At 44.9% G+C, this 13802-nt stretch overlaps 1 protein-coding gene across 2 annotated transcripts; it reads right to left on the minus strand.

Annotated features, from left to right (window-relative positions):
* Window positions 1–1535: 1535 nt before the first annotated feature.
* Window positions 1536–13754, minus strand: ZFYVE19 (zinc finger FYVE-type containing 19). Of its 2 annotated transcripts, none has more exons than XM_017813004.1 (11): window positions 13530–13754; window positions 12876–12997; window positions 10214–10267; window positions 9561–9721; window positions 8178–8323; window positions 7164–7278; window positions 6403–6612; window positions 5767–5896; window positions 4984–5094; window positions 3443–3582; window positions 1536–2057 (listed from the first exon to the last, which is right to left on the minus strand). In XM_017813004.1, exons 1-11 carry the CDS (start codon window positions 13581–13583, stop codon window positions 2032–2034), a joined length of 1269 nt encoding a protein of 422 aa, XP_017668493.1. In that variant the 5' UTR covers window positions 13584–13754; the 3' UTR covers window positions 1536–2031. The 2 variants fall into 2 exon arrangements, with proteins under 2 accessions (XP_017668493.1, XP_017668499.1); XM_017813010.1 differs by having other exon boundaries at window positions 5817–5896; window positions 13530–13751.
* Window positions 13755–13802: the final 48 nt, after the last annotated feature.

The following is a 13802-nucleotide window of genomic DNA, read 5'->3' on the forward strand; positions in this document are numbered from 1 at the left end:
TTAAACTGCTTCCGGCTGTAACCTGCTCCATTACTACTGATGTGAACAGGGCAGGGCTTACAAGACACAGGCCGCCTAACTGCACAGGAGCTCAAAGTTTGGTTGTGGCTGATGAAGCATCCAAAATGTTGCAAGTAGCACTCCAGCTCATACTAAGTTTTTTAAAAAAAATAGAAGCAGCTGTAAATCAAGAGGCTGAAGCCCAAAGGAATGGATCAGTCTTAAGAGAGATATAAGAACAGATATTTGCACCTTCCCTTGTATACACAAAACACAAAGGATTTAACCTAAGACAGAACTGGACTGTCTTACTACCAGACTAATTATCCATGTCAAATAGCAATGAAAAAGTGTCATTCCTATGGTGACACAAATCCAGAAGAGCATTTTGTTTTTCTTTTTAAGACTGCAAGCTTCTCAGGGCTGTAACTTATCTAAATTTTGTGTAACACAGGGCTCACTGTGAGCTCTTACATCAGAACAAATCAAATAGTTTTCCCATCTACCTGTCCCAAAGAGACAGGCACTGGTGAAGCAAGGACTGCCAGGAGAAAGAAGATCCTCCAAAGAAGCGAGGCTTTGCCACCCCTTCCTAACAAAAAGTTTTGATGGCACTGCTGCATACACTTGCAATTTTTAGTGCAGTATCACTATTCTACATTGTCTGAATCAGGTTTCTGTTGAAGGGCCTGAGCTAGTGCAGCACTTTAGCACAAACCCAGCTTCAACAGCAGCTTAATTAATTTGCTGTGCTCTGACCAGGGGTGACAGAGGTGCAGGCAAACACTATTTTGTAAGTTCACCTTGGAGGTGATCTTAAGTGACCTTAAGCAGAGGGGCAGGGCAGACAGCTGGGAGTGGCAGTGTCAAACCAGACAGGCAAGATTCATTGGAAATTCCCTGTCAAAGGCAAATCCTTTATTTTGTTGCCATTGGAATTTGTCAGCCTTAGAGAGCTCTCTCAGAAGTTCACATTACTCTGGAAAGGGCTCATCCTGATGGAATAATAAAGCATGTTTACAGCAAGTTTAGTTGGGTATCTGAAGCAATTCTGGGTGCTCTGGACACTGGCAAGTGCCACTTGCATCTGGATTGTCTCCAGGGAGGGATATGAACATATGCAACTGAGCTTCTCTCATAGCCAGAGAAAGAGCATCACACAGGTAACATAATTATTCTACCAGGGGAATAAATAATTAACAAATCTAAATCCTGCTTTCAGACTAATGTACACCTCTTCCAGACTGATAGGTTGCTCTTACAGACCACATGACCTTGGCACAGCCAATGCAGATCACAACACTGTGTATCAGTGTACCCTTTACAAAGGATCCTTCAACTGAGCAACACTGCCCATCAAGGCAGAGTAGCCCCTGCACCTTTTCCAAACACACCACAGAAACATGTTTGATGACTTCATGATTCTTCATTTCTTTCCCTAAGCCACTTGGCACAAGGACTAACATACCATTATAAGAAGGCAACAATTTGTAAAGGGCTATCAGGTGTTTCCAGGAGAGACTTTAACCACAGGCCTCTGTAAATAATTTTTATTACACTTTGAAAGTTCTCATCACACACGTGATCACAAAGTAGACAGTTTTCTCAGTGCAAATTGCTTTTCTGCCTGTTGAACCAGTGTGTAAGCTGTTAGCAAAAGCAGGAAGTTACTTATCAGCCAGTCAGTACTGCCTTAAACACTCATCTTTACTGCAACCCACATTGCCTTACAGTCTGTATTTATGGACTCGTATTCACCTCCTCATTTATTCCCAAGCATACACAGCAAACCATGCACTTCTCTGGAGTATTTGTGAGGACAAAGTCATATGCCCTCCAAACCTCTCTCAGATTACAGCACATCCTTTAACTGTCCAAAACATCACCCGTTTTGGCTGCAAATCCACTTGGACTCTTCCTCCCATCTGGCCGGCTCCTCTGTTTTCCCATTCTCCACCTTCTTTACTGCTTATGAAGAATGTGATCACTTCTGCTTGCAAGGGAGATGATAGCGGGAGGTGTGGTGGTCCATCAGGTCAAACTCATCATGGCCTTCCCTGAGAAGCAAATACAAAGTGCAGTCAAAAGTAAATACCCAGGCTGGGAATTCGCCCTTAGCTACTGCACAAGGTATCTCCCAGCAGCCCTTACCTAGAAACTTATCTCAAGGGAGATAAGTTGTGAGGACCTGACTGGCAGCCACCTGGACTGACTACTTAAGGTATTTGCTTGTAACAGAAACCTCTGAGGTGCTTTGTGGGAAGGTCTGCTCAGCCTTGCCTGATGGATTCGAAAATGACAACAGATCTCTCTGTCTCTTTGCCTCTTGGAGAGATTCACTTAACTGATGGTTCATTTGCAGCACTATGTCTATGATTCCAGGGATATAAGCAACTCCTATGACAATAGACAAAATGATGGTCTGCTCTGCACAGCTCTGTTGTGGCTAAAACACAGTGTACCGGCAGCTGTCTGAACCATGCTCAGCAGCAGGCAGTGTTGAGACACAAGCCTGCATCTGCAGGGAGCAACTTATACACTTGTTCACCTTCCAGACTGCTGATTCTGCTTTTACTGATGTTTGCTGTTGGATATTTTTGTTTGTTTGCTTTGTTCTTAATGATCTAATACAGCCAATCACATACTTTCTTAACATTTTCATATTTTTCCCATTCCATTTCTTTACAAAAACATTTGAAGGAAATCAGAGAATATACACAAAAGCATCTCTTGTTATCCCAACCAGATTCTTAGCAACTTGCTGTCTAAATATCTTCCAGCCAACTACCCAAAAGTTTTGAGGCATGAAAGAAGAGAAGTCACACAAACTGTTAGGAAAAGCTTTGTATTCAAAGGAATTAACCCTCCAAATCTGAGACATGCAATATTTTTCAGAAATCAAGCTAGAAACATTTAAGAACCAAGACTACAGCTGCTGCAAGGCCTGACTGATGAAAAAGGGTTCACACATACATATTTCAATAAAGATCTTTTTAATATAGTTTAATATTGCAAAGTCTCAACCTAAGAAAAGCTTCAGAAGTTTATACTATCTGATCTCCCCTCTTAAGGGAACGCAGCCCAGATCATCCATCAATGGCATTAACAAGCCATAGGAGTCACTGAACAATAGTCTTATTTATCCCATCCCACGTAATGCAGCACACCAGCTGCTCCAGAGAACACTCAGACAATGTGCCCAAACATGCACTGAGGCAGTACACACAGAACACTCCTGCCTAGGGTCAGTTTAGTCCCTGAAGCCTGGGATAACTACTTATCACACAAAGTATTTCCATAACAACTAGCATTCAGCTCAGATCTGGGTTCCTTAAATATTCCCTCCTACTGCCTGTTTTATTGCCCAACAAGAAAAACAAACAAAAGGGGTCAAGCTTTCCTTTTACCTGCCTCTAAGATCAAGAGGAATTGCAAGACTTACCGAAAACAGCGCTGGCAGTAGAGGTCCCCATCACAGCCATGGCAGCGCAAAGTGGCATCTTCGTTGCAGATACAGCACCAGGGTAACTCATCCTCATCACTATCTGCCCTGGCAAGAGCTGTGGTGGTTGGAGTCTGGCCCTAATTCACGAAGAAAACAGAGACACAGAGTTCAAACCCCAGCAGAGAAAATACAGGACTTTTCATTGTAATGCATGATGGCCACAATGACCTGTCATATGGTCCATAGTTCACTCTCCGCTGATGCTAAGCCTGTGAGAAGAACTTGCCCAGAGCCCAAGGATAGGCTGCATACGCATCTAGATTGTTGAATAAAACCCCAAGGTACTTGCTAGAATTTAGTTGTGAAACTATGTTGCTTGGAATGTAAACAGGTATTCACCCTCATTTGGTGTCTACAGCAATACACACCCACATTGTCTGTACTGTGTTAAGGGCATGAAGGCCAGATCTTCTGGCAGGCACCACAACAATACCATGTGACACACAATTCCTGCTGTAAAAGCAAGCAATCAGGCAGTTTTGCTGAAAGCAGTTATGGGGGAAGGGAAAGTAATGGGAGGTTGGGTGTGTTTTTCTCCCTGTTATAGAAAGAAAACTGTGGGACAAAGGAAGTTATTTGCCAAAAGGCCTCTACTATTGATTTGTACCTGTGGTTGGGACAAAAAGATCTTCTGAAATGGTAATCTAAATATATCCATAAGGCAAACCGTTGTCTCCTTCTCCCTTACAGAGAACTCTTGTGAAACTGAACAGTCATAAACACACTGAGACACAGTGCCTGGACACTGTCAAAGGCAGCTTTCTAACATAATCTTTTCATAACACTATCTTTTACATCAGTAGTCCCAGAAACACAAGGTGGCATACCTATGAGATGGATGTTTTCAATAATGCTTACAATTAAATAATTTCTTCCATGGGGGATAGGCCTGACAGGTGACTGTCAGTCACAGGTCCATTTAATTCTTGTAATATACATTAGAGAACATGTTTGTATTTCCATAGTAGGCCAGAATCCACTCTGAGCATAGGATATCTTGATACTAATTCCTTCTTCTGATATTATATAAGAACACAGACAGTGTATTACTGACTAGAGGTTCTATTCTGCACAAGCTGAAAGCACCAGCAAACCTCCCATTTACTCAGGTTCAGGATGTATGGTACTAGACTGTGGCCTTGTCAGCCTAATTTTATATATATATATATTCTCTAATATTCATACTGTGAGGTCTCTGCTAACTTCTCCAGATTTAGATGACACCACAACATTCAACAGAAAGCCAGCCTGAAAGGAATAGTATTCCAGGGAGCAATTCCTCTTAAATGGATGACTCACAGCTGAGCTCAGGGCTGGTCAGCCTTGCAGAAGCTGCTTGACTTGTCCGCCCTGGAAAAACTGGTTGGTTACTCTTTTTCTGCATTAAGCCTAGGATACAGCAAACTTCTGCTGCAAAACTGTACTCTCTTAAGACCCTGGAATACATCAATTCAAGAGATCCTGACCAGCTCACTGACCTTTTGCTTTGCTTTCTTACACAGGTTCTGTTGTGAGGGTCCTGGTTGGGTGGTCTGATCTGGAGGAATGTTGAATCCACTTGCTTCATCCAGGGCTGCTTCCTCTGTGAGCTGGTAACAAGAGAAAGCAAGAAGCCTCTTGTTTCAAACACAGCTCCGATCCTCATTCTAGGCCCTAAACCTCCCGCCCTTCTTGCTCTCATGCAATAACAGGAGACAAGAAGTCTGAATACATCTTGTGTTATCCAGACAGATGTGAGCTCTCTGCACTAGGAACACTGTGTGTACACTGTGGACAGTCAGTGCAGCAGCAGGGGCCTGTAGCAAACACACTCTGCTTTGCAGCACAACTATAAGGAGACCCTCAACATCATGCTAATCACACGTGTGTGATGTATCAGACACAGCAACTGTCTGATAAGCACAGCAAATGTGGGTCTGCCTGCCAAGACAATTCCGAGACATTTTAGAGAGAAATAAGCAGTGCTACACAGCACACGTGTCATCATCCATGTTCTAACTGGATAGGGGAGCAGAAGGAACAAGAAGTAAGGAAGTAGCAGCAGAGTGGGGTTGTAAAGAAGACAAACACACCACAAGACACTAAGCATGAATGAGAAAGACAATGTGACAGACTAGAAGCATTGTTGTCAATCGCCTGCCAAAATAGCTGAATGGCCCATGGGAGCTAGCACTGGGAAAGCATTAGGAGGGGAAGGAGTGAAACTCTTCCCAGAAACACAAACACATCCTTTGTGTATGCTCATCAGGTAACAGACACACCTGGCGTAACTGAGAGGAAGATAAACAAGGCCACAGGTGCCACTTCTGACCTGTTTTAGCACTCTGCGAATGGCTTCCTCCTCAGCCACTTCCTCATCACTGTCAGGAAGTTTATAGTTTTCCAGTGTAACTGTAGGAGTAAGAAATGGGAGACTGTAACCCACACCTGCTTCAAATCTTGTGCCCCTTATGTACCAGAGACAATTGCTTGTGCTGTGAGCTTGTTTTGGCATTCTGGCTCTGACACAGACAGATCCTTTTCAGGTGCAAACTCATCAAAAAGGGTGTTATTGTTTGGTTTTAATACTGGAAGAGGGAAGAAAAAAATCCCCACCAAACCCAGAGCTTTGCTTTTAAAAGCTTTGTTAACCTCACCAGAACATGCTAGAACTACCTCAGAGAAGGGTGCAAGACAAAGCAGTCTGACCTTACAGCTCCAGCCTTTACCCTCAACTTAGATCTTTCACACTGATTTCATAATGAACCAACTTGTACAACTTTACAGACAAAATCAAATCTCAGTCTGTTTCTTCCAGAACATAGGAATTAAATGGATAAACACTTCTCAGAAAAGAAATTACTCTGTCACAGCAACTTGATTCCTCTCTTGGCACTGCATTCTCATCTGCTGCTCACCTTTCTCTGGGTCCTCGCCTTTGAGAGCTGCCAGTCTCTTGGCAACCTGTAAGATCTTCTCCTGCCTAGTATTCTCTTCCTGCAGCTCAGCAGCGGCTTCTGCCAGAAGTTTGTTCTTCTCTTCCTCTAGCTGTTTTGGGTCCAGACTTGCAGGGCAAACACAATCTTCACTTTCTCGATTGAGATCATTCAAACTTTGGCTACTAACAGCTGCAGGCAGACACACAGAACATGCTGGTGACTCAGCAGCAATGTTCCTTGGGCACAGAAAACACAACGAAAGCAATGCTATGAGAGCAGCTTGCTGCTCTCCATGAATCCAGGTAATAATAGGAGAAGGCATGCCAGTAGGATCCTCACTGCACATGAAGAGAAGAAAGTTAGCTAATCTGTGGTCTACAGTGAGATTACAGAGAAAGCACTGCAGCTAGGAAGATAATGGTATGCCAAATTCCAATGTTTTGTAACAGTGCACAGGTGCATTAGGAGTAGCAACACCTCCTCCCCAGGGAAGGGTCACCTTAGAGAAATAGAGAGAAGCGATCTGTGTACAACAAGGAACCATCTCCAGGCAAAGACACTGAGACCCAGTATGGAGCCAGATGGCTGGTTTTTGTCAACTTGGTAGTCATAAGGGGGAGAGAGGGACAAACTGGACACCCAGCTCACCTGTAAGCTAGATAGGGAGGCACATATTGCCTCCTCAATATAGCACATACATTATTAGATATAAACAGGTCTTTGGAAGCCAAAATAAATACCTTGAGGCTGAACTCTTGGTCTGTAATGCTCATCAATGGCAACTTCCTCAGATAGTTGAGTTAACAGGTCGTCTGTCCGCTGGACCAGACTTCTGGTATCAGGAGGCTGGTGTACCTAAGAAACAAGGGGGGTGTGGGAAAAGGCAAATGAGAGGAGAGTGGCAAACTCAATCAAAGGAAAGTTTGGCAACCAAGATCACCCTGGATGGAAGCAGCATAAAAAGATGCCTCCACTGATATTGAGAATCTCGGCTTACAGCTTTATGTGGTGTAAGACTTTCAAGGGCTTCATTTTTAGAGGTGCTGAATGCACACAGCTCTAAGAGCAGTCACCCAAACAATGTGAAGTGGTGCTGAACGTACAGGAGTACACGCTGCTGGGTCCCAATCCCAGCTCTGTCACTACCTCCAGTGCAAACAAAGTGCCATTCTCAACAGCGCCAGCCAGCAGCCCCACTAAGACCTACAATAACATCTGGGCATGCAGCTGAAAAAAGAACCATAAGGAAATGATATTCTGGGGACAAGATAATTCACATAGGCTTTCAATCCAACTGATTCCTCTGCAACTTCAGACAAACCATGCTGAACTTCCATTTCTGGAATAATTAACAGGATTTTTCCCAGCTGGTGTGCAGTAACGACTACCAGATACAATTAGAAGGTACGGCTGATAAGCCCCAAACACAGACAAACAGCTCTGAAATACTATGACCACTTAGGTATACAAATGGGTTGAGAGTAAAAAACTTAGCAACTATTGTTAAGAATATACACATGAACTACACCTGACATGATTATCATGAATGTACATTGGATTCAAATTGAGGCAGCGAACTGGTAAAGGCTGACCATTTGCTTCTGAAGCAATGACACAATCAGGAAACAGAGATTTTTGAGTTAAGCTACCTGGACACAAAAAAGCTGAAGAAGGAAGAACAGTTAACATGCTGGGACACCAGTTACTGTGTCAGCTCAGAATAAATTGCTGACTAAAGAGCTGAGGGATCTTACAGGTCTGCGAGCCTGGGAAGGAGGATCTCTCCCCTGCAGGACAGCCAACCGATCCTCCATCTCCTCTGTGGATGGAATAGGACCCCGGCCATCCTCCTTCAGGGCAGCCAGCCTAGCTTCAATCTCAGCCTGAGTAGGGATGGACTCTGCAATTCAGAATAACCCAAGAGAAGAGATTATCCTGTTAATGAAAACAAAACACTTCAATTTTTTTTTTCTTAAAATTGTATTTCTTTCTGGAATCAGACTCTGAACACCTGAGCAAAAACCTCCCTCAGCCCTGATGTGAATAAGGGGTCATACTGCAGTGACTCAGAGACTACCCTAATGCTATCCTTGCCTTCAGAGTCCTTGCCTTCAGAGTCCTTGCCTCCATCACAGTTTATCTCCTAGCCATAAGGTGAGTATTAGGGTAACAACATTTGGCAATCAGCTGACTTTGAATACTAGGGACAGGCAGAGAAATAAGAGTCTTTTAGGCAGTACAGTCCATCTCCTAATGCCAACCTAGACATATATCAGACTGAAACTCTCCCCTGCCACGTAACAGACGAGAGGCAGTGGCCTCAAATTGTGCCAGGGGGAATTTAGATTGGGTATTAGGAAAAATTTCTTCACAGAAAGGGCTGTCAAGCACCGAAACAGGCTGCCCAGGGAAGTGGTTGAGTTACCGTCCTTGGAGATATTCAAAAGATGTGTAGATGTGGCACTTAGGGACACGGTTTAGCAGTGGACTTGGTAGTGCTGGGTTAATGGTTGGACTTCATGATCTTAAAGGCCTTTTCCAACCTAAATGATTCTGTAATAACCAGGTAACCACTTTGCAGTGTGTTCTTTCTCTTCTAGGGATCCCATATAATTTTAAAAATAGTTTATTCTCCTGCAAGCACCTCAAGGCTGTCCCAGAACCTGACAGCTGTGGACTAGGATGAGAATCCTTTTCCTTCTCTGTGAGACAAGGCTAGCCAGAATACAGTCCCACAGAGAATGGAACCCAGGACAATGACCCACAGGAAACCTTCTAAAAAATACTTTGACCAAAGACTTTCATTTCATTCTGCTCCAAGCGGCCTTGACACAGGCTTTTACCCCACAAAAAGGAAATGAGAAAGTGATTTTACACATTAGATACTGCCCCAAAATTGAGTTGTAGTTTCAAGGGAAACAGCAAGAAGCAAAATGAAACTGGAACATTGACCTAAACTCATTGTAGAATTGGGCCATTGTGGCAGCAGTACTTGGATGCTCTGTCCTGTTTTAAGTCTTCATTACCCTAAAACAGCAGCCTCTTAACATCCAGAACTCCCCTCTCCCTCCAGGTTCCATGTTTCCCAAGTAGCAGTGTTCCCACCCAAGGTGTTTACAGTATTCTCTACAACTCACTCGGTTTCCTTTCCTCCCTCAGCCTCTCCAGTCTCTCTGCAATAGCTCTATCCTCTTTTGAGAGCCCCTGGTATCTGGAGCCTGCTCGACCTGGGGGTTTTGCAGCCGCTTTCTGTTGCTCTTTCAGCTGGTTTTGCTTAGCCTCAAAAGCTGCTACACGCCTGTGACAAGGATGGAAAAAAGACATGACAATTGAGAACAGGGATTTTAACCTGGAGATATGAAAACATCCTCTGTGAACCCAACAGAAATGAAACCACTCTCTCTCATACCAGGCTCTCCAACATCAGCACAATGAGGTATTGCTAAGAGTAAGGAAAACCTTAGCTCACAGGAGCAGCATGCCTGGCACTGCTTCCCAGAAGATATGGAACATTTCACCACCGGGTTCCTGTTTCCAAGCCAGCTCTGATCAGTCACAGATAATTGCAGGCAGGTGGCTTTTCAGGAGTCTATTTAAAAGAGCTCATGCCCCACCCCTAAAACAAACTAACAACCCAAACAACAAACCAGAAGCTCTATCCTTAATCTAATTCTGAATCCAAGCAAATACCCACATCAAAAGACCCACTTTTGCAGGTCTCCACAGGGGAAAAGGAAGGCCTAAAAGGCTACTCCACAGCAGAAACAACTGATTGTCAAGTGCAACTCACTTTTTGTAGTTTTCTGGTGGTGACCATTTTGCTGAACTGGTTTGAGATCCCTCTCTGAAAGACAAAACCAATGATTTTTCTGAACTCAAGATACTGACAATACTTCAATCACCTAGTCTCTCAACTTAAGAGGAATCAGACTTTTCTTGACCTCTTGATACAGCCCCTTTCATAACCTCATTAACACTGAGAGCAATCAGCTTATGAACTGGATTAAGATAAGATAACTGCCTGGGACAGCAGGGGACTTCATTTCTAGTCCTTTGGTCCAATTGTTTTGCACTGTGACTTAATACAGTCACCAGGGATCCAAAGGAGGTGGGGCTGAAATACCCTTGCCTCCCACAGCCTGCACCTCCCACTTCAGAAAGCAGGTAGACGGTAGTTAGGTAAGACTCCCAGCATAACTAGCTTCCATGCAGCAGAACACTCTGGAAGTAGCTGGGGCATGCAACAAAACCAGAATTATATAATGCACAACCAAAACAAAATGTTACAGAAGTTATTATATAACCGCCATTATAATGACATCTTCTAGCACACTTGAACACTGCACACCACAAGCACATATTGTATAACTATCTTCTACTTCACTGTATTCAGGTTGAGAGGCTAAACTACACACTTAGGTGAGGTAGTTGTAGTTGGCATATTTCACTCATTCTTGGAAGCAACAGCTGCAAACACAGCTAAGGCCTGTATAGTAATGAATGAATGTAACATTGTTGAACTGTTTTCCGGTTCTAAGGTTTCAGTTCTGAAATTTATTTGCATGAATAACAACACATGCAGCTTACAGAATGGGGTGCCATCCAGAGGGACCTCGACAAGCTCAGTAACTGGGTCCATGTGACTCTCATTAAACAATGGGTCCCATGGTTTAACAAGGCCGAGTGCAAAGTGCTGTACCTGGGTTGGGGCAACCCCTCGTGTCAGCACAGACTGGGGGATGAACAAATCGAGAGCAGCCATGCTGAGAAGGACTTGGGGGTGCTGGTGGGTGAGAGACTGGACATGAGTCAGCAATGTGCACTCACAGCCCAGAAAGCCAATTGTGTCCTGAGCTGCAACAAAAGCAGCGTGGCCAGCAGGTCTAGGGAGCGGATTCTGTCCCTCTACTCTGATCTTCTGAGACCCCACCTGGAATGCTGCATGGCTGGCATTCCCAGCACAGGAAGGACACAGACCTGTTGGATGAGTCCAGAGGAGGCTACCGAGTTGATCAGAGGGATGGAACACCTCTCCTATGAGGAAAGGCTGACAGAGTTGGGATTATTCAGCCTGGAAAAGAGAAGGCTTCAGGGTGACCTAATTGCGGCCTTCTAGTACCTGAACGGAACTTAATGGAAAGACAGAAAGGGACTTCCTACAAGAGCATGTAGTGACAGGACAAGGGGGAATGTTTTTAAATGGAGAGTAGCTTTAGACTAGATATTAGAAAAAAATTCTTAACTGTGAGGTTAGTGAGGCACTGGCACAGGTTGCCCAGAGAAGTTGTGGATGCCCCACCTCTGGAAGTGTTTAAGGACAAGTTGGATGGAGGGAGCTCTGAGCAATCAGGTCTAGTGGAAGGTGCCCCTGCCCACAGAGGGCAGGTTGGAAAGAGGTTGTCTTTAAGGTCCCTCCCAACCCAGGCCATTCTATGATTCTGTGATCTACCTGCTATCTGCTCAGGGAGAATTTTTTTCTTCTGTAACTCTATAGTACTGATATTTAAAATGATGAGAAAAAAAGGCCCACAAGAAACATGGAGAAAGGCTGCCCTGTTTTTTTAATGGCTTTGAAGTTGTAAAGGGAAATCAGAAAATTTCAACTGAAATGACTGAATACTGTATTTCACTGTTTCCATGAGCCAGTGAAGATGATGACGTTCGCTAATGAGAGGCTCCTCTCCTTTAGACACCTGCAGAGCCAGAAAATTCCCCACTAATTAGTGAAAATTCCTTGCTATATGAGAGAAGTGGAAAAGAGGAGTAAGAGAAGAAAGAGGACACAAAAGAATTGGCTACCTGAGGGATTCTGGTGTATACTTGTGTTCTTGTGTTACTTGTTCACATGTATAACCCATGCTGCTTCTGAATTACTTTTTTTTTGTTTTCAACAGGCAATCTAAAAGTTATGTTTGCAAATTTTTTTTCTTTGAAAAGCAAACTGATTTTATGCTACAAAATTTGAAATCTTCAGGCTATGGTAGCAGAGACCTCTCAACACTGACGATTTGTGTCACTGCCCACAGAGGTAATAACACTTTGAACATCTTATTGTCAGCCCATTCAACTACTATACTTCTGAAAAGACTGCCAGTGCTTTTAGAGGGGTGTAGATTTCTGGGCAAAAACACAGTGGGGCTTAACCTGGGTTCATCTAGCTAAGATGTCCACAGTACTTCAGTGTTCTTCTGTGAAGTTTTAAACCTGCTTCCTTCTGACTACTCTGTCATAATAGAAAACAGGCACAAATCCTGATTCGTATCTTTGGACTACACAACTCATAAAACAACAATTCAGAAACAGCCTGGCTTGAAACTCCAGGGTACAGGCAGCATCCGTGCACAAACGGAAGGCACAGCTCTCATGCATAAATCTGCAACACGACACTGGGATGTAAACTGAAGATACAAAGCAGGAAACTGTCTTTGGGTGAAGAAACACTCACGCCTTACCCAGTTAGTTTTTCATGACACTGCTTGCACACCTTCTGCTGCGTGTTTCCACAGCGGGGAACAACAGCAGTGAAGCTCCGGCAGCCCGAGCAGAACGACCGTCCGCAGTTCTTGCAGCCACACTGCAGAGACAGAGAGAGGGGCGGGGCAGGGCTTCACCAACCCGTCATCACACACCCCCACCGCTCTGCCCGGCCGCACGCAGGCACAGTGCCCGTGACAAGGCACACACAAAATAACGCTGGGGCTGTGCTGATTTTTTTGTAAGAGAACTCTATCACCAGCTGCTGATGAAGATATGGAGACTTTCGAGAACCAGCACGTAACTCCTGCTGGGAGCTGAGTCACCACTTCATCCCATAGTGTGTGCGTGGGAATTGTCTGAGACAATGACCGAATGCTGGATTAGAGGGATGACATGATGATTTTTTTTCTCTTTTTTCTTGTTTTTGTCAGTAATCTCCCATATTTGAAGACATAGTGCAATTAGGCACCACAATAGCTCAGTAAGCAAGGACAACAACGCCGGGATGCTGGCCAGGAAGATGTCTCGGCGCAGGGCGAGGCGGTTCCCGGTTCCCCTCTCAGACCCTCGCATTGTGGGGTCGTCACCCCCGGGACCGGCCGGTCCTGACCCCCCGCAGCCGGACTTGCCTCTTTCTTGAAGACAGAGAACTTGGACGCGCATCCATAGCACCGGCTATCCATGGCGCTACCGGAGGCGCGGCCCAGCCTCAGGCGCGGCGCTGCACGCCCGCTGAGGCAAGCTCCATGGTCCTCCCCCCAGGTCCCTTGGCTGCCTCAGGCTCGAGGGTCGACGACGATCGGGGCTGGCACTAGCGGGGAGGCGCGGAAAGCGCCCGCCCGTCCTCAACACACGGGGCTGGGGCGCACGGCCCGACGGGAGTTGTAGTCCCTCGCCACGCC

This window comes from Lepidothrix coronata, unplaced genomic scaffold, assembly GCF_001604755.1.
Source record: "Lepidothrix coronata isolate B3197 unplaced genomic scaffold, Lepidothrix_coronata-1.0 Scaffold1, whole genome shotgun sequence".
In the NCBI taxonomy this organism is placed as follows: Eukaryota; Metazoa; Chordata; class Aves; order Passeriformes; family Pipridae; genus Lepidothrix; species Lepidothrix coronata.